Below are 20,244 nucleotides of genomic sequence, written 5' to 3'. Positions count from 1 at the left end.
ATGCTGACAGTATACCCGAGTTTTATCCTGTGCCATACTGATTGCAAGTGTCCCATCATGATATGGGATGATCAAACAGGCACCTTAATGTGTATCTTCTGGTTTGTTGTGATAAAAAGAACTCAACAGAATTAAGTCTCTTTCCCCCTCCTTTTCTACTTACAGTGCAGTAAGAACTTACCTTCTGTTCCCAAACCTCCTGTTCAATGGCACTTAAATAATATGATCCTCTGTCCTGCTTTTTTTTTTTTTTGAACCTCATTCAAGCAAAATATTAGTATGTATGAAAGTGGTTGACAGTTAAGGTGAAGGATATAATTCCACAGATGCTGGCACCAAGGGCATGCTTAATAGACATACCAACCTCCTTCACTCTGCTCAAAGCAAGTCAAAACAAGATGGGATTGTAAACACCCTTTCTGGTACCTTTTAACTTATTATTTAACATATTATTGGCTGGTCTGGTATTAGTACGAAATTTTTCCTAAACAGCTTTTGGACATTCAGCAGCCTCTTTACTGCCGTTCCTTTTCCGTCCCACCTGGCAAGTGGCTTCACTTAAGTCTTTCTTTCTCCATCTTAATTTAGATAAATCTAACTATACATTATGGAGGGGACAGCTTTGGAATAAAGGCAAACTTTTGTGCCATGTTTCTTTGAAATCAGCATCATGTCCTTTCCTTCCCTGCAAACTGTGAGTATTATCATTTAAACAAGTTTAAAGTATTACTTTGTTAAAGCTTTCTAGTAGACACCTATGAATTTTGGATATATTCAGATGAAAATCTAAAATACGGATTGACTAGGTGCTTTAAATATGTCAGACTAGACTCAGTTGTGTGTGTGCAGAGCTCTTCATTTGTGCACACAATTTTGTCAGCATCTCTTTTTTTTTTTTTTTTTTTTTTTTGGTGTTCTGTTTGAGTGTTTTTAAAGTGACACACGCTGCTTTGCAGGAATAAACACCACTGACTCGTGAGATAGTCAAAGGAACTGGTTTTTAAGAGCATGTATTTAATAGTTCTTTGGTCAATGAGGGTAGGACTAAGGTTGGAGGTGGGGAAAGAGGTCTTTTATTGGTTTTTTTTTTGTTTCTTCCTCCCTCTACACTTCTCCAGTCCTGAGAAGCTTGAGGTTGAAAAAGTTGTGAGCATCGATCAATTGAAGAAAAAAATTTCACCAGCATTGTTCTACAAAGAAACTTACCTAGGAGCAAAAGAAGGTAAATAGTTCTAGCTTATTTTTTTTAAAGTCAGAATATTAAAAAGTTTTCTGAATTACAGTTTTGTTTCTTTTTGTCTTACCTTCTCTTTCTACCCTTTTATCATGTCAGTGTTGAAGAACGGCATGTACTGTAGCCTTTATGAAGTTGTGGAGAAGTCCCGTTCTGGTAGTCACTTGGAGGGGTTACTTCAAAAATTAGAGAAAGAGAAACTTGTGAGTGTAACAGATTTGACTATTCCCATTTTTAAAAATAATTTTTCTAACTAGTAATTGAGGTGTGCTGCAAGATCCATGGTCTAGCTGGAATACCTTAGCTGTCGTACTCTTTAAGCATTATATTGGGGCACTGCTCTATCCATGATGGAATTTAGCTTATAGACAGTAAGAATATTTGTAGTGAACAGATGTCTTAGTTTGAAAAGGAATACTTTTTTTAAATTTTTTAAATTTTTTTGCTTGGAAACAGGTTCTTGTGAAACCACTTCTGGACAGAGGATTTCTTTTTCTTCTTTCTCCTTGGCAGATGATGTCCCCTTATGGTATGCATACACAGGGTTTTTTGTTTTTTAGGTGGGGAGGGGTTTGAGTACTCGATTGTCTTTTGAAACATAGTGGTTTTCTCCTTCTTAGCTGTTTCTATTTTCCTGTGTTGTAGACCACCAAACTGGATGGCCCCGCATGCTACATGCATTGTTTCTGTTTCCAGAACCTAGAGGTGTAATAAGCTCAGGTAAGTTCATTCACTGTTGAGTGTCCTGTACATGCTTATTTAAATGTAGTTTATATTCTGTTGAAGACTTTTTAGTGTTATGGTGTGTCAGTGTAAACCAGGAATAACAATTTGCATTGGTTATGGTCATGGTGATGGTTTTCATGAAGTGTTTATTTCTTCAGAAAAGTATTTTATCGCACTACATATTTTAGGTAGGTTTGTTCATATTTGGGAAAGTAAAAATTTGTTCAGATTTTTTTGATTGTATACTTTAGTAGAACTGAGCATCGCTATTCCAAGAGATCTATGTGTTAGTATAGGAATAGAGTTATACTAGAAAGTATAATATTGCATTTCAGAGGTTTGAGGGCTTTCTTTAACCATCAAAACATTAAGGACAAACATCTGAAAGTCTTTAATGTACCTGTGGTTTCCTCCCCTCCCCCCCCCCCCCCCCCCCCAATTGAGATACGTACCAAAAACTGAGTAAGTGAGCAAAGAACATATTGATACAACCAAGTAATAAGAAATGACTGAAAGGACTTGGCTGTAGTAGAACTTTTGACTTTATAGTCTCAGCCCAAAGTATGAATCTTCTACAGTTGTAATTTGCAATGAGTAGTACTAGTAGCAGAATGTAGTTCTTTTTGGCCTGCTCTGAGTTAGAAGTGATACTCTCAAAACATAACTCTTTCCAGGCATTTTGCTTTTACAAAGAGGTTCTTGCCCTAAGTCTTGACAACTTCTTAGATTCTTATCTCTGTATTTCTTATTTTAATAAACCCCTTACATTTTTCTTATTTCAGTAGCAGTTGTGAAAACTTTATCAGTTATAGATTGGCTAAGAGGAAAGACATAAGATTATAGCGTGTGCATGCCAGTTACTTAAAAATACTCCAGTTCTTGCTGCTGTGACATTTCCAAGATGTGTGAGCTCCAGTTTCTGTCAGACACAAGGTTAATAACTGGCTTGAGTCGTCAGGGTGTTCAGGTGGTTGAATGGAGAAAAGTTTCAGCCTGATTGGAAGAGAGGAAGAGTGTGAATAAACAAATAAGAAAAGGATATAACTTAGTGCTTTCTTGAGCTGCTGTTTCAAGGATGTGGTAAAAGGATCTAATAGTTTCCCAGGACAATCTTGCTCCTGGCACATGCCTGTATTGCATCTCTTTGATTTAGTGAGTTGTATTGCTTTGCAAAGGAAGGGAAAAAACTGTATAGATTTCTGCTGGGTTACTAAGCTGAATCACTTTAGAAAGGTCCAGTGAGCTTAGAAGCAGCACAATGAGTGCATCAGGACTGCATAGAAAGGAGTAATGTTTCACCTGTTTCTTTCAGGGAGCTGTTAGCCTGCTTCTTGGTAAACCTTAGTAAGCCTCTGAAGTTGGCCACCTTCTAGAAGGGACAGTAAAGTGGTTTAAATTGAAAATTATATGTGTATCTAGGTTACAGGCTACTACAAAATTACGGAAGTGAGCAGTTCATCATGACTATGAGTAGGTTGACTTTTAAGTAGGCCTTAAAGCTGGTTAATTCATAAAAAAATTAATTTCTTGGCTTTTGGGTTATTTTTCCACAGTCACTCCAAACTGTGTTTCACCAAATATGTGTAATACAGAATATTGTTAACTAGTCATCATTTATTTATAGCTTTATGATTTGATTTTAATTCTGAATTCCCTTTTCTCCTATGGCAGCACAAAAAAGTGTTCCATTTGGAACACAGAAAAATCCAGCTACCATGGTTTTGCACGAAAATCAGGAAATCATTCCAGAATTCACAAAGTTTATTCAGTCTCTACATTTTGCTTTAATCCAGTCTCGTAAAGACACTACTGCAGATTTCAATACTGTTGTGGAAAAGTATATACATGAGTATGTGAAAAGATGCTGTAGTGGCTCTGGAAAATATAGAGAATTTATATTATATCGGTATGAGTCACGGTTGGATGACAAAAAATTTCTTTATTCTGCTCCAAAAAATAAATCTCATATTGACAGCTCCTTGCAAAACTATATTTTTAGTTGTGAGGCATATCAACTACCTGTTTCTAGAGCTAAGGAACTGATGGAAGGAAACTGGAAACTTCAACAGTTCAGTCCCATCTCAGATTATGAAGCCACAGAAGAAGACTCTGAATTTGCCAGTGCAAAAGCTGGGAAAAGAATCCGTGCAAAATATGAAGCCACTGCTGCCAAGCACAAACTGCCTCATTCTGGAGATTATGATCCCGATAGACTCAAAGAACTTATTAACTTAATCCAGTGTAGGAAAAAAAATGTAGGTGGAGATTCTGATTCTGAAGACCTTAGAAATAAAAGTGGTCTGAAAAGGAAGCTGGAAAAACATTCTGAACACTTGCGGAAATACTTAAAAATGAGTGAACCTTCAGAGAATAGTTGTCAGTATGAAGGTAAGGATGTCTTTTGGAGTTCCTCTTTAAATATTGCATTTCAAAGCATATTTAACATGTAATGTTTATAGATGGAATATTTTTTGCATCCTGTGGATATTTTAATGCATGGTGGTTCATTTAAACATTACCCTGAGATCTATCAATGAAGATGAAGTTTATTTTTATGTAGGTTGCTTTTTTCTAGGAGGCAAGGTAACAGGAGTTGTTATGGAAGCCGCTTTTGTTCTGCCTCCTTGGAAGGAAGGCAGACTTCCAAAGAATTAGCTTAGCTGTGGAACTGTCCAAAGGCTAAGCAGAGTTGATATCATAATGTCTCTTGCAGTGTTTGACTTCAGGCATTGCTGTAATTCTTTCTTTATGGCTCCAATACCCTATATAATACCTAATAAATTTGGATTTAAGGGGAGAAATAAACTTCTAAGCATGAGTACAGTTAAGTTTGAAATAGCCAGTAATGTGTGTAGTGGGACAGAGGAAACAACCTAAGATTGCATTATTCTGTATGTGAAATCATCTACATGCAAACTTCAGATATTTATCAGAGATACTGATACTTAAGATCTGCCAAAAAACCTACTTTGATTTCTGTTTCCCTGACCTTTTTCTCAAGACAGTGATACGGGCCCCCTTCAGAAGGGGGAAGACTGGGGAGCAGGGTGGCATGAAGAGGGGGATTTGCATCAAACACCAGTCACTCTCAGTGTACATGAATCACTTTGGAAGATGGAGTGGCTGATCACAGGAATAAGTTTCCCTTTTGAGAGGAGCAAAAGATACTGGCATGTGTGGATGGAGGGGATAGAGGGTGGGCAACGTGGGATTCCTGCTTGGAAGTCTGAACCTTCAGGGTCTTTTAACATTGATTATTAATGTAAAATACGTGAATGCATTTTTGACTGGCTGTAATCAAAGGTATCTGTTTAAAACTATATTTTGACTTAACTCCTTCAGGGGTACCAAAACAGCAATATCTGTCTCTTGTTTGAATTCCATGTTTTTATATAACCATAAAAGTACTTTATCTTGCAAAAAATTTTACCTAAATATTGTGAGCTTAAGTATCTAAACATGATTAGATTTTTATTAGTCAAACAGCACTTACAGTTCCGTATTTCCATGTATGATGAGTTAGGGGTTCATCAGATACTTGAAGTAGTTCCTTGGCCTGTCTCTTCCCAAGGATAATATGAATACCTGTGGTATTTACTCGTCCAAGGGGATAAGTAGAAGAATAATAACCCTGTTATTATTTTAATAATAATAATTAATAAACATAATAAAGTTATGTTTAATTTAAATAGGCGTGGTAAGGTTTTAGAATTATGCTTAGTTTTAGATAAATTATGAAGTTAAGCGTTAAGATACTCAACAGTTTCTGGAGCAACAGTGATAGGATGGAGAGAAGTAAATATTTTGCTCAAACTAATCTTTTTCTCTCAACGAGGGATGGAGAATTTTACAAGGTTTCCATAAAATACATAGAACATAGTATGTGACTTCTATTAAAGCATAAAATAGTGTGATGTTAAGTGATCTAAAAAAATGTGATGATTTGTCTGGGGAAGACTATTAGTTTTAGAAATTGCTTTTTTATCAATATCTACCTGTTTTTATTTTCTTAGCAAAAAATTTTATGTATGTGTACTGTATGAATTGGTGCTAAAGAGTGATACTGTGGGTATGTGGCAGGTGTTTGGGTTGGGTCTGGTTTTGCTTTCGTTTTAAAACTTAGTAATGGATTACTTTTCCCTTCCTCCCCCTATTCTAAGGGGGCAGAACCTCGGATTCGCCACACTCTGTTTTCTCAGTTAATACTGGTCTTGGTGGACATGATACTGACTTGAGGCAGCAAGATGTATCCGACCCTGCTGTTACTGACACACATGGCCTCATTAAACTGCTTTTAGAAACACTAGCTAGTGCAGGACACTTGGATTCATCGTTGGCACAGTCTGTAAACCAAGCTTTAGGATTAAGCACTGATGAAATTGAAGAGGATATGAGACAAAAATATGAATATGAATCCATTCCAGCACAGGACAAAGGTGATCATGCGCTTCCTAATACTGCTCAGGCTGAAAATGTTAACTTTAAGGACCCACAGAGCCCAGTGATACTAGAAACTGATGCGGCATGCTTGCCCTACCCTTTTGATGTTGATCTACGGCTTTCGGCTAATGAAGTAGGCCTTGAACACACGCTACGTTTAAAAGTAAGTGAAACTGCCATACTGATAGATGCTGATAATGAATGTGCTGTTTTCATAAAAACTATGAGACTGAATGAAAAAACCCACTATTTTTTTAGATAGGTGAACATAGATAAGCTGTGCCACTTTTTTGTGAAGAAGCTTTTCTGTTTGGTAGGAATGTATATGGAAATTTTCTTAACTTCAAGATGTGTGTACTGGTTCCTTATGTCTACTCTTTCTGTAATGAAATTATAGTTAAGAATACCTGAAAGATGGAAAGCAGCCATGGTCAGTCTTCCTCACTAGCTTTACAGTAAGCGCCGTAGGCAGCTGTTCCAGCGATAGGCAGCAAAGCTTCTGTCATTCTGTGGCCGAGTGTTGTATTTGAGGGTGTTTTTTCATGTTTGTTGAGACCAAAGCCTTGCAGTTGTCATCTACCTCTTGTAGGAAAAAAGATCCTCTATTCTGGCTCTCACCTTGCTTATGGTGGTAGGTTTTTTTTTTTTTTTAGCAGTCTGTGAAGTTGTTGCATGGAACAAGTATAGTATTACTGTAACAGCTTGCACACTGCCTTCCATCTCCTGCTTCTGGGTGATTCTTAGTCTGGCTAGGGAGGGATTTGAGAGTTCCTCATCATAGTTATTGCCTAGCTGTTACTCTGCCCAAAAGCGGCTTATAAGGCAATAGTTGCTGTTCCATATGGACTCGCGCTCAGCAGTGGCTGCAGAGCAGGCCATTAACGACTGTTGTGGTTTAACCCCAGCCCAGCAACTAAGTACCACCCAGCTGCTCGCTCGTTCCCTGCTCCCCTTGGCCCCAGGATGCGGAGGAGAATTGGGAAAAAGGTAAAACTTGAGGGTTGAGATAAGAACAATTTAGTGATTTTTAAAAAAATAATAAAATAATGAGAACAATTGTAATGAAAAGGAGGGGGAAAGGGAGAGGAATAAAATCCAAAGGGAAAGGAAAGAAGAAAGCAGCTGATGCACAGTACAATTGCTCACCACCTGCTGACCGATGCCCAGCCAGTCCCTGAGCAGGATCAGCAGACCCTGGCCAAACCATCCCCTCAGTTTATACACTGAGCACGACATTCTGTGGTATGGAATATCCCTTTGGCTGGTTCAGGCCAGCTGTCCTGGCCATGTCCCCTCCTGGTTTCTGATGCCCCTCCAGCCTTCTTGCTGGCAGGGCCTGAAAAACTGAGAAGTCCTTGACTTAGTATAAACACTACCTAGCAGCAACTAAACCCATCTATTATCAACATCATTCTAACACCAAATCCAAACCATAGCACTGCACCAGCTGCTCAGAAGATTAATTCTATCCCAGCTGAAACCAGGGTAACAGTGTACTATTTAGTCTTTAACCTTTTTAGATTAAAGAACTGATAGGTGGTTCAGATGTGACAACTTGTCATGATTGTGAAATTCCATCTCTGGTGCAGAAATGAGCCTTTTTTTTGACCAGGCTTTTCCCAGTTGTAAGCTGAGACAATCTCTTTCAAAGCTTATGCACCCAGAATTGCGTAAGCTTATGCACCCCAAAATGCAAACCAAAACCCAGTACATCAGTCCTAGGCTTTATCATTTCAAGACCTTTTTCCACCTGTTGCTTTCTCATCATAAGCAAGAAAGTGACAGAATTCACTTTATTTTCTGTATTTTGTATTTGGAGTTGGTTGGAGGTATCTTAAACAAGACTGTTTATCCACAGGCGATCAGTAGTTACTCTAGAAAAGCAGAATGAGAGCAGTTTCCTTTTAATGATAGCCTGTCTCTCTTGTCTTAATAAAACATAGTGGCAAAACTAAGCCAATTGTCTTTGGAAACTAAATATGCTTTATGGTTGTGGACTGTTATCTCAAAAGCAAACAGGAAACCCCAATGGCAACAACTTACCTCAGGTGACTGTTTCTGTATGAGTTAGTGACCTTTTCTAGTGGCAATACCTCAGGGTCAATGAAGTGATTCTTACTGCCTTACAGTCATCAAGCATCCTTTTGCTCTAATTGTAGCTATTGCTTCAGTTTGGGGAATTGGTCTTGGCTCAGCCTCTTCAAAGTGTATTCTCTCTCTCCTGCTTTAATAGCGGTAGACATTTTATAGGGCAGGAAAATCTTCCTTACTTCTATGCATGTGAGGATCATGCAATCCTCATTTTCCCATCTTGTACTGTGCAAAAGGTGACGGGCTTGTTTCTGTCCCTTTAGCAATGTCTGAGTGAGAAAGCATTGAGAAATACGCATAGTGGAAGGTCTTAAATGCTTGATGGATATTAAAGGTGGTTGTGGAATTGGCTTTAGTTTTGGTGCGAGCAGAGCTGAAAAATTCTGAGCACTTAAACGCATCCCTAGCTCTCTTTGTGTAACCGCTGGCTGCAGTGCTGTATACGTGTTCCATGCATACTTATCATGACAGCATGTAACTGGCGGAACACCCTTTCTGGCATTTCTGCTTAGGGTTCGGAGTGCCCCAGCAGCTTGCTCAGTCACATTACAGAGTGGTTGTTCTGTGTTACTGACATTTCTACACAAAGCCATTTTGAAGTCATGGAGTAGGAAAGAGTTTGTCCTACCTCTGATCTCTGTGCTGTTTTGCTTCTAACTATCTGGAATATGAGATGACATTGGGTTGTTCAAGGGCTTAAGGCTAGTTGCAGGCGGTTCCTCAGTAGTGCCATCTCATGACTTTAGTCAGCTACCAAGAAAACACCCTCAAAAATGCTAAGGAGCAGACAGTTTTCCTAATTTTTTTCCCCTCTTTGCCTCCTTTCCTCCCTGCCCCACTCAGCTTCTGTACTCTGAGGCATGCGCTCAGGACTGCCTTATTTACTTAATGATAGACCATCAGCGAAGATTTCAGTCTCAGAAATTGTCAAATGGGTAAATGAAATGTGTAAGTACCTCATGTAAACATTTCCAAGCTTGATTTGACTTGGTTGGTGAACTCAGGTGTGTTCTTACTGTCAGCTGTTCAGAATGTAAAAGCTTAATGGCTACCAAAAAAGAAAAAAAAAAAGGTTTGAGCTGAGAATTTTTATTGTTTTTTAGGAAGCAAGCACGGGGAGTACTTTTGAAGACTGCAGTCCCTGTTATAGTACACCTGTAGAACATGTATATCGCAGGCAACATTCCAACTCAAATAATATAGGAGAAGTTGGAATGCATTGGAAACTTATTCCAATTACAGGTAAGGTGGGTTTAACTCTTTAACAGTTACTACAAGGACTGATCGAAAGCATGTTCTAAAGGTTTGTATCTTTCATAGATCCCATTCTTAGGTCATGTGTTGGTACGCAAGCATGTATATAGCTTAGGCAGTTGTTTCTGATACTTGATTAGTACAGAAGTCCGCTGGGCGAAAACAGATACTGGTGGAGAATATTGTTTTGGCTACGTACTGACAATTTAGGAATGTGAATGCTTGAGTGTTTATTTGGTGAGGTGCGTAAGTGTTTTGAATTCAGTGTTTGAACTTCCTAGGTTCTGCTGAAAGATTGGATGGGTGGATGATTGCAACTAGTAATCCAGAAAAATAATGAGAAATGTGTTCTCCATATAAAAAGTAGTCTACTTCTTATTGCATCAGGCTCTTCTACTGGAAGTGCTTCAAAGTCTTTGTCCTTGTCTAAACATTTACATCTTAAGTAATTTTACAGAAGAAGCTTCTGGTTCTACTTCTTGATGAGTCAACAGCGTCAAGTTTTGGGAGAGCATAAAAGCCTGGATTTGAAGGATGTGGAAAATGGCTATAGGAATAGTCATCAAAAGCTCTAAAGTCAAGGCAACAAAGCAGTCGTCATGACTAAATCCAGATAGAATTTAACTACATTCTCTGAGTAAAAACTTACTGACGTCTGATTGTGTTCCAGGAATGCTGGAATCTGTCTCTTGGATATTTCTGATATCCATCCAGTTGTGTAGTTCAGCAGCTCTTTTTTGCTTGACTGAGGAGGGAGGAGGGCAAGTGAAACAGGTTTCCCTTCGCAGCATTCATAGGCCTTTTGATGAAATGACAGAGTATTTCTGGCTAACATTTTCTCCACTTTCTTTAAGGGGCAAACATCAAAAAACTATTCTGATATTTTGCTGTTACAGAGTATGGAGACAGTGAAGTTGTTTGGATAGGACATTGTTTCTTTTAATCCTGGAGGAAACAGCTACTGTGCATATAGATGAGGATATGGTTGCTGAGATAACTAGTTAAGTGGGTGATTAAGCATCTAAAAACTGTCATACGTAGTAGATGCTGGATGTGGGAGTCCATGCAAGGTTTTGCCAATTGACTGACATGTCGCAGTCATCTGTGGGACTGCAAATCTTAGTAGAAAAAAAAAATTTTCTGAAGTCTTCATCTCTAGAGAACAGCACTTCTCCCTCTCAGAAAGAGATTGTCTTGAGCATCACTGGATTTCTTGAGTTCCTGCGAGGTTAGTTCTTCAGATTAGCTCTTGCTGCAGCAAGTATTGATTAGCTCTGCAACGTGGTAATGTAAACAATGCTGTATAAACACCAGGAAACCCTACAAATGCTAACTGCTGCTGTCCTTCGGGAGGGGTAGGAAGAGTTCAGGAGGATCAGCTGTAAAAATGTGAAGACAAATAAACAGGTGAGAAGAGCGGATGGGACAGTTTGCATAAGTCATTATGGCCTGAATATTAAGCAGCTCATATTCTCACCTAGTATTCGGTTTTCATCAGAAAATTAGATCAGTAATACACTATTCAGCAAGTGGACTCATTTTATTGAAGTGCTTAGAGAAGGCTGCAGGAGAGTCACAAGAGCCATCAGTGTTTTGGGCTACCGGCACTCATTTTTTCACTGGACATAACTTCCTGTATAGTATCCTCTGGAGGGCTTTGAGTTTTTATTCTAGGGTATTAAAATTAATTCAGTAATATCATTTAAAGGAAGCTGTTTTCTTTTCAGAAAATGATTGCTTTCTAAATCTGATGGCTTCTCCATGTCTCATTTTTGTAGCAAGGTAGTGATAGAAAGGAATTTGGAGAACATCAGTCCTTTTTCGTCTCTGCATAATTGCAGGAAGCCAAATTAGCAATCTCTTGTTTTTTCTTTTTAAACACAAATACGTTTTGATACAGAGTTCACGATCAGCTAAACTTACTGTAAGAACTTAACTCTTCATACTTGGTGACTTGAGGAGTTGGGGGTTTGTCTTGCTTCTTCTCGATGACATCAGAACATGTTGGAGGAGATAGATGTTCATAGGTCCTCAACTCATCTGGACTGCTTCTGTGTCATGTCATTGTTCATTTCTTCATGAGTATGTAACCTAAACTTCTGACAATGGTAAGCAAACCTGAATTGTATTTTTGAAAGCTGACTTGGGCACGTGTGTTTAACAAACCTGTCCTAACTCAGTTTTGGCTTGAACTTGAGACTCTTCTTTGGCTTTAGACGTTAAGTGCGAAAATGGTGTTCTTGCTTATTCTTCTTTCTCTTGTAAGAGAAGATCAATGCATTAACAGACACTCTGAAAAGTGATGGCTTTTGATTACATTCATCTTGGATATGAAGAAGCAGAATGTTCTAGGCTTTCTTTGTCAGGTGGTGGTTGAATTTCTGATTTCAAAATCTACCCAAGAATTCTCTTTCTGGAGTCACTGTAGAAGAACCTCTCTTAAGCAGTGAAGAATCTGACTCTTATCTGCAAGGAGGACTACTTCAGCAGCTCTTCAACAGCTCTTCTTTCCAGGATTGTTTTCAGGCAGTTCTTTTTCTGGTTTCTTTGACATATCCAGTTACAAGGTATTACTAACAAAGAGTATGTTTGAAATCATAAATCATACTTCAATAGTTGTTGAAGTGTTTGTTTATTTGGGGTTTGCTCCTTGCTCAATCATTTGTTTTTTGTGAAGACTTGTGATGGAAAGGTGTAGATCTATGAAGGATGCCACCTTCAGCGAATTCTATTAAAATAAGGGTAACCTTAGTTTGTCATCCTTCTCTTTTTTTTTTTAATTCTGTTTTTTACAGGTTAGAAAACATTTTGGATTTCATATTCAGCAGTGTATCTTCCTGATTAAATTCTGCTTAACAAAAGTTTTTGGTTTTTAAAACAAAATTTATTTCTGGAAAACTTAAATAATAACCTTTGAAGAACAACCTGATCTTTTTTTTTTTTTTTTTTAATCATATATATCTTGATAACTTTTTTACTAATATAATTGTTACAGAAACTTTCCATCAAATCAGGATAAATGGGTTGTATATTGGTTTTTTTTTTCAGTAAACTTAGGATTTGAAATTTTCCCTGTATCAGAGCTGCAGACAGGAAAGACACAGAACAAAAATTCATTGCTAAAATTGGTATGCAACTGATTAGCTGTATTAAAATGTAAGAAGTTATAAAAATAGCCCAAAACTTAAAGCCATAGTACAGCATTCAGTCTTTGTACTAAGACTTGCTTATAGTACAGAATTTCTTGATTCACAATAGTGATGCAGCTTGTAAGTGTTGAGCAGCTCAAGAAGAATGAGATACATAACATTAAGTACCTTGTATCTAAAATGAGCTTAAATGTAAATTTACTCTGTTAACATTGTAATTTGGTACTGAGCTCTTAGATCTTTTAAAATTAATATACTTGTGTATGCAAAAAGTGCAGATCAACACTGAAAGTATAAAGCAACAGAAAAAAGGTTGAAATAAAAAAGAATAGAACTAATTGGAATAACCTGATGTGTATCTGTCTAGTGCTCTTAAAGAAAAACTAGAAATTTGGGTTGGCTCAAAGGATGTGCTGTGAAGGATGAAAAAAGGACATAGAGTTTAATTCACAAGGAAAATAAAATGGAACCACATTTCTGGTTTCTCTGTGTACTTCTACTGGCATAAAGTAACGAAGGTGATACTGTCACCTTGAAAAAGGGATGCTGTTAGTGGCAGATGTTTTCCTATTAGATCTGGATAGACATGATCCAATTAGGGACTGAATATAACAGGCTACTTTGTATTCCAAAAGAATACTGATTTTTAAAAACTCTCTATACTATTTTGGTTATTGTTTCTGTTCTGGAAGTCTGGTTTTCTGTTTAATGGCTGTTAGCTTTAACAATAACACAACACCTAAAGAAACTAAAAAACCAAACAAACCATCTCAAAACCAAGAAAGAAAACCTACTTTGAAGTATTTATGGAATAGACATATACTGAAATATTTGCATGTTTCTGAAATATATGCATGTATATATATATCATTAGTTACAACAAAGTGTTACCTTTTGGTTTAAAACCAAACCAAACCATGGTTTTGAATGTGGATGGTGAAGAAACAGAGTGCTGCAGAAATGATCTGAGATTTGGATTACCAGAGGCCTTCAGCATTCCTTGCAGCGTAACTGATTCTGTGTATCAATAATTACCATAAAACTTACATCCTACCTTTTTAAGCAAAAGCCCTTCTGTTCTCAATTGCAAGAGCAGACATGCCGCTTGCAGGCTTAATTCCACAAGGTGGTGTGTGGCTAAAGTAACCCTTTCCAAAGTCTGAGGATTATAACCTAGTAGCAAATGAAATACTTGAGTAACTTGTCACCCTGCTTGATTTCTAGTTTGATTTTGTTTTTTTAATTAAGGCAGTTCCTGTTATGCTTAATCATAAGTTATCTCTGGGAAAATTACTTGTGTTCTGCTTTTTGAGCAAACTTTGATTTTATTGTTTTACGGTCTTAGGAGCTATTAAATTTTTTATTATGAAGTCTTTGGATTTAAGTTGATGGGTGGGGGAGGCACAGCATCAATGCTGTTTCAAAACTGTTTTGGAGGCTTTAGTGTACCAGTTGTGTGTGACTTTCAAACATGAGATGACGATTAACTCTTCCTATATAGGTCTGAAATCACCAGAAGAACCGCTCGTGTGTTTACCGCCAAAGGATGCCTTTCCTAATGATCCCCGGGTAATAAATAGACAGAGAAGTTCTGATTATCAGTTTCCATACTCTCCATTTTCAGACACACAAAAGGGGACAGCAGAAGATGGACTTTATCCAAGACAAGTGGCGAAACTTGAAGATCAGTGTGGGCTATCAGATCACCCTTTTACAACTAAGCATTCCATTAGTGCAGTAATAGAGACTACGCTATTAGAAGAATATAATCTCTTTGCAAGAAAGATTCAAGAAATTTTGCATCAAAAAAATATTGCTTATGTTAGTGGTATGTCCACACCAGTCTTCTCTCCCCGAGAGAGGATAATGAGACTTTCTGAATATATCTGTCTACAGGCATCGGAGATTTCTGTCCAAGAATATATAGAGACACTGAGTGAAAAGTTGAATAGAGTTATTTTGTCGTCTTCGTGCATTAGGCATACTCCACCAATTTATTGTAGTCCTGAATCGGCAGAAATGGTTAGTAACACTGCACTGAATCCTCCACCTGACACGCTGCCTGTTTGCAGCGACTCTGACACAGCGTTGTTAGCAGAGCCATTGTGTAATATTGTGGTGGTGGAAAATCGGGATTCTGTTGAGCAGCATTCGGCAAGCTTACCCTTAATGAAGGATGAAGTAGATCACGTGAATGCTAAAACTGAGGATGTGTTGACATCTGATCAGACCTTTTCCGGTGGTGATCTGATGGAGCCACCAGAAAAGACACAGAAATCCCCAGAGAACGCAAACATTTCAACCCAACCAGTCCTTTCTGATTTTATAAGCCAATTAAAACCTGAAGTATTTAACAGTTTGGTCAAAATTATTAAAGATGTACAGAAAAACACTGTGAAATTTTATATTCATGAAGAGGAGGAAAGCATTCTCTGCAAAGAAATCAAGGTAAATATATTTCAGTGCAGCTGCTCTATAGTGTTAAAATAGAATAGAGCGCCTTTCAAATCAGAATGAATGAAACTGGACTACAAACATAAGGCAGTCTGAAAGTTGTTTCGGAAAAGGTTGAATTGTGAAAACAGGCTGTCCTGTCTCATTTCTTGGTTGAGCTTCCGAGGTAGTCTTGTTTATATTCAGCTTTTTTGCAAATAGTTGGAAAGCAGAACAGGCTGTAGTTGGGTTCTTTCTGAAGATACTGCTGGGGACAGCCTCACAGAAAAGTGGTAACAACGGCAAAAATGCGATAGCCTACCGTTTTAAAAAGAATATATGAAAAGTCAGCGTGAGTAGTTTGGGTTTTTGTTTTCCCTTCCCCTTCAGTTAATAGTGTGGGTAACTTTTTGTAGATTACTGTTCTTCTGTATTTGATTGTGTAAGATGAAAGTGAAGTAACTTTTGGCTTTATTTGAACACTCACACAGTTCTGATACTGTCAGTTGGCCATCTATGTGCGATTCTGTAAGAATGACTTGACTGGCTGGAACAGGCTATTCGTGTGTTGCTGCATCCTTCCGATTGATGTATCGGAAAGACCAGGAAGCCAGCCCCTCTGAGATTCATCTGAGTGGAAAACTTGCTTACCATGGTCATCATGTGGGGATTGTTTTGGCTGAACTTCCTATTCACTTTTTCTTTACCATCTTCTCTTTTTGTGGTGTTAGGAATACCTTACAAAGTTAGGTAACACAGAGTGCCATCCAGAAGAGTTCCTTAAAAGAAGAGCTGCTGTAGATAAACTGTTGATAATTATCCAAAATGAAGACATTGCCAACCTCATCCATAAGGTATTTCACATAAGTAGATGTGTTCTATAGAAACCTATTGTTAAAACATAGTGAGACGAGCTCATTTTGAGCAAGGCTGCTTTCCTCTAACATAGCATTTAAACAATGCCCTGTGTTTAGTTGCTGTTTGAAGAAACAAAAATGGTGGTAAATACCTAGTATTGTTCCATTGTATACCTGTAACTTCTTCCATCTCCCCATACGTGCTAATACATGTTTATTGTTAGTAGTTGTAAAGTTGTAGAGGCTTGAGTAGTTCTGCTTCTTGTTCTGTGATGCTCTAATGGCAAGTGAAGGCAGCTGTCAGGTTACCATGGGTAGTCCTGACAGCTGTGGCTTATGAACCTGTGCTGGGCAGAAAGTAAAATTATTCTAAGTGCTCAACTTCCATTGTCTCATTCCTCTAGTATTTTTGAGACAGCATTTCCCAAGGCAGGAGGAAGAAATGATAATTCATTGAAAATGAGTTTTGTAGTTTGATATTTAAAGTTCTATAGTTTGTTCTGTTGGGTTTTTTTTTTTGTGTGTGATATTTGGCAAACATCTTGTTTGTAACATTTTTAAACAGATACCTGGCTTAGCAACTTTGAAGAGGCTTTGTTGTGTCAGCTTTGCGGGTGTCGATAGTTTGGATGATGTGAAAAATCACACTTACAATGAACTGTTTGTGTCTGGTGGTTTTGTTGTGTCAGATGAATCTGTCCTTAAGCCAGAGTCCATCAGTACAGGTAAGTGTGGTGCTTTCTGAAGCTTTAAAACACTGACAAAAAAGCCTCATCTTTTAGTATGTGGGAGAGTGGCCGTACTTACTGCAGTGAAGAATCGAGTCTTCTCATTTTCAGGTCTTCTAATTTTTGTGAGTTTTTTTTGAGAACTTCAGCTAATTCAGTATGTTTCTTATGTCGGTGGCCTTTATGGATAAGATTTTTCTGGGGAACATGTGAACTTGGAGATCTTGTCTTTCTAAGTTTGCATTACATTGTGTAGTTATGTATGTGGAACCTTTTATTCCTTACTACTCAATCCAGAAATGTGCTAGAAAGAAATATTGAAAAACTACACTTTCCCCCCCCCCCCCCACTTTTCTGTTTTTGAAATGGAATAGTTAACAAAGTTATCAGTTTTTTAAACAGATACTTGAGCAAGGCAGACCACCTATGACTGAATTGAGCTTTTACATATGCGGATACCGCTGTTCGGTATCTGACCTACAAAAAAGCAGCTCAGTTCTGCAATATTGTTGCTGCCTAATCTGCTAGGAAGAAAACCTAAAGTACTAGGCTAATATTCATAGTTGCGTAACTATACTTTGATGAAGACAAAAGTGAAGCATTATGTGTATACTGAAGCAGTGTTTTCAGTTTGCATAACGCAAAATATAACTTCTATTCACTATCTCCAAAACAGATAAACTAAAACAGTTCTTAAAGTTTCTGGAGGAGCTCAATACCCCAGATGGGAAATGGCAGTGGAAAGTCCACTGCAAAATACAAAAAAAACTTAAAGAGCTGGGGAGGTAAGTAGTGTTCTTCAATACCAAATGCTTGTTAAAATACTTCAGCTTCAATTATGCTCTCCAAAACCCAAATAAGTAGGACTTACTCTCACATTTGTGTTTTGACTTAATTTTAATATTTAGACTGACCTTAAATCAAGTGCCTTTCTAATGGTGTATTTTCCCTCCCCCCCGTTACAGAATGAATGCCAATGCCCTAAGTCTGCTGACCCTTCTGAACACCTATCAAAAGAAGCACTTGGTTGAGATTCTGTCTTACCATAATTGTGATTCTCAGACTCGAAATGCTCCAGAATTAGACTGCCTTATCAGGCTTCAGGCTCAAAACATACAACAGAGACATGTTGTCTTCTTAACAGGTAAACCCAAAGTTTATGAGTATTTCTCTCCCCTTTTGATAAAAGATGCTAAATAATAATACAAAGTCTCATTTTATGTATTTAGAAAAGAATCTCAAAACACTTTCAAATTACATTGATAACGGAATAGTGGTTGCTACTGTTGATGACTTTATGCAAAATTTTGAAAGTCTCGTTGGGTATCACAACTCGGTTACTGAAGAAAACAGCCTGTCTTCCTCTGATACTCATGCAAGACAATCAGGTAAAAAAAACCAACAAAATATACACTTTGTTTACCTAATTAGATGTGTGGGGTGGAGGTCCTTGAGAATAGTGTGCGTTTACTCTTGTAAGTGGGCTACAGATAGCAAGGAAAACCCAACTCAAGCTACTCTTTTTCCATTTTAAATGATGGTGGAAGAGCAGCTGGCGTGGAGCGCCAAAGGCGATCTTAAATACGGAGTTATATACAGGCTAACGCCGTATTCAAGAAAGCAGACATATGCCAAAGCTGCGTAACCGTCTGTTTGCAGGAGAAGGATAGACTTGTAACAAAGGGACTGAGATGTCAGCAATTGTGCTTTTAATTGTCTGATCAAATACTCACCTACTGTATAACTTTAGATGCTGTTTTGACATTAACCCCTTTGGAGCTGGGAATGGGGATTTCCCAACAGTAAACATGAACACAATGCACAGAAGCTTTTAGCATCGGAGTAACTGGACACTCACAGAGGGTTAAGTATGTATGTTGAGTAAGTGAACGAGAGTGGCAGAAGACCAAGACTTAAGTGATACTGGATTTACAGACCTGAATCTTAACGCTCTGTGAGTAGTGTATAGCTTTTCTAACAAAAGTTTGTATTTCAATAGAATAGGACTTTTTTCTCTCCCCCCCTTTTTTCTTTTCTTTTTTTTTTCTTTTTTTTTTTTAATTTAGTTCTTGTAGAGAACAATGAAAAGGATGAGGAGGACATGTCTTTGGATTCAGGGGATGAAACATCACAAATAGAGATCTGCAATGATGCCTCCAAGTATGATACTCCTTTGGAAGCTTTGCAGACAGAGGCCAAGGGCTTACATGGAGCAGATGCAAAAGAAACCTGCGTACCAGTTACTGAGTTACCTCCTGAAGCACAAATTGGCATGGTGGAAAAGCCTTCTAAAATTGACTTGGAAGAGATCCAGCTCATCACTCCAGTTTCCCCAATGTGCTGTGCTGAAGGAGAAAAACACAATTTGGTTGAACAAGCTCCTTTCAATAACTTCCAAGTTTACAGTAGACAATTAAACCTGTCCCACCAATTCAGTCACTTTAATGTACTCACTCATCAGACTTTTCTGGGAACAACGTACCCAATTTCTTCGGCAAGTCAGAACCAAGAAGGGGGCAGTTATTTTCTCTCTGCTTACAGCCAGAGCGTGGATACAGAGAAGTCAGCATCACCGGCTGGCTGGGATGTAAGTTGCGATTCTTCCAGGCCATATTCAAACCAGAAATAAACTCGTAAGTCTCTTTTTATAAGTTGCTGTGGACTTCTTTTGTTTCTAAAATGGTGGATTAACAATTTCTATTTTATTCTGGAACAAAATGTTTCTTGTCCTTTATCTCAAATGTTTTCTTGTCTTATTTAAATCCCGATGGCCTGTACCTGTTGGAAACATCTGAAAATTGAAATAAATATATATATTTTTTAACATTTACTGTACTTGAATTATCTTGTTTGTTGGCACCTTTATGTTTCTACATTTGTATTTGACCTGTACCTGGGCTTCAGTTTGAGGTCTGTTTAATTAATGTAAAACTGAATGTCAGACTAAAATATGTGAAACAGCAAGACTTTTTTTTTTTTTTTTTAACTGTAAGAGTATCCAAATCGCTTTTCTTTACATAAATATCAAAACTTAAGTATTTATTTGACATTTGACACAGATTTTGTACAAATGTTTTTACATAGCTATAGGGCAGTGTAGTTATTCTAATGCCTCTATACTGGATTCTGGCTAAATACCTCAATTAGAGTAACCAATGGTGCAGTTCCATTACAAAAATAAAATAAACTCTTAATGCACAAGGGACTTGCTAACACATTGCATTGTCTGTGGTTTTATATTATTTTCAAAATGTGAGAAATGTACCCAAAGTTTATTTCATGAATAGCAATTATCTTTGTATCTAATTTTGATACTCTATGCTTATTACAGC

The 20,244-nt window shown here is 37.7% G+C and overlaps 1 protein-coding gene across 4 annotated transcripts in view; it reads left to right on the top strand.

The window, feature by feature from the left end:
• The window catches only part of TASOR (transcription activation suppressor), a 34,109-nt gene extending 14,371 nt beyond the window's left edge, over positions 1–19,738 (top strand). Inside the window, exons 9-23 of one of the 4 annotated variants that reach the window (XM_080384942.1) lie at positions 589–694; positions 1,119–1,222; positions 1,334–1,437; positions 1,691–1,763; positions 1,880–1,954; positions 3,632–4,348; positions 6,385–6,563; positions 9,595–9,733; positions 14,396–15,342; positions 16,059–16,181; positions 16,750–16,909; positions 17,589–17,697; positions 17,878–18,056; positions 18,142–18,300; positions 18,979–19,738. In XM_080384942.1, coding sequence (XP_080241068.1) covers positions 589–694; positions 1,119–1,222; positions 1,334–1,437; positions 1,691–1,763; positions 1,880–1,954; positions 3,632–4,348; positions 6,385–6,563; positions 9,595–9,733; positions 14,396–15,342; positions 16,059–16,181; positions 16,750–16,909; positions 17,589–17,697; positions 17,878–18,056; positions 18,142–18,300; positions 18,979–19,541 — 3,737 coding nt within the window. In that variant the 3' untranslated portion in view covers positions 19,542–19,738. The other 3 variants (XM_080384941.1, XM_080384940.1, XM_080384943.1) reach the window with 3 other exon arrangements.
• Positions 19,739–20,244: the final 506 nt, after the last annotated feature.

Source organism: Falco punctatus, assembly GCF_963210335.1.
Source record: "Falco punctatus genome assembly, chromosome: 4".
Taxonomy (NCBI): domain Eukaryota; kingdom Metazoa; phylum Chordata; class Aves; order Falconiformes; family Falconidae; genus Falco; species Falco punctatus.
This window is presented reverse-complemented; position numbering and strand designations above follow the sequence as displayed.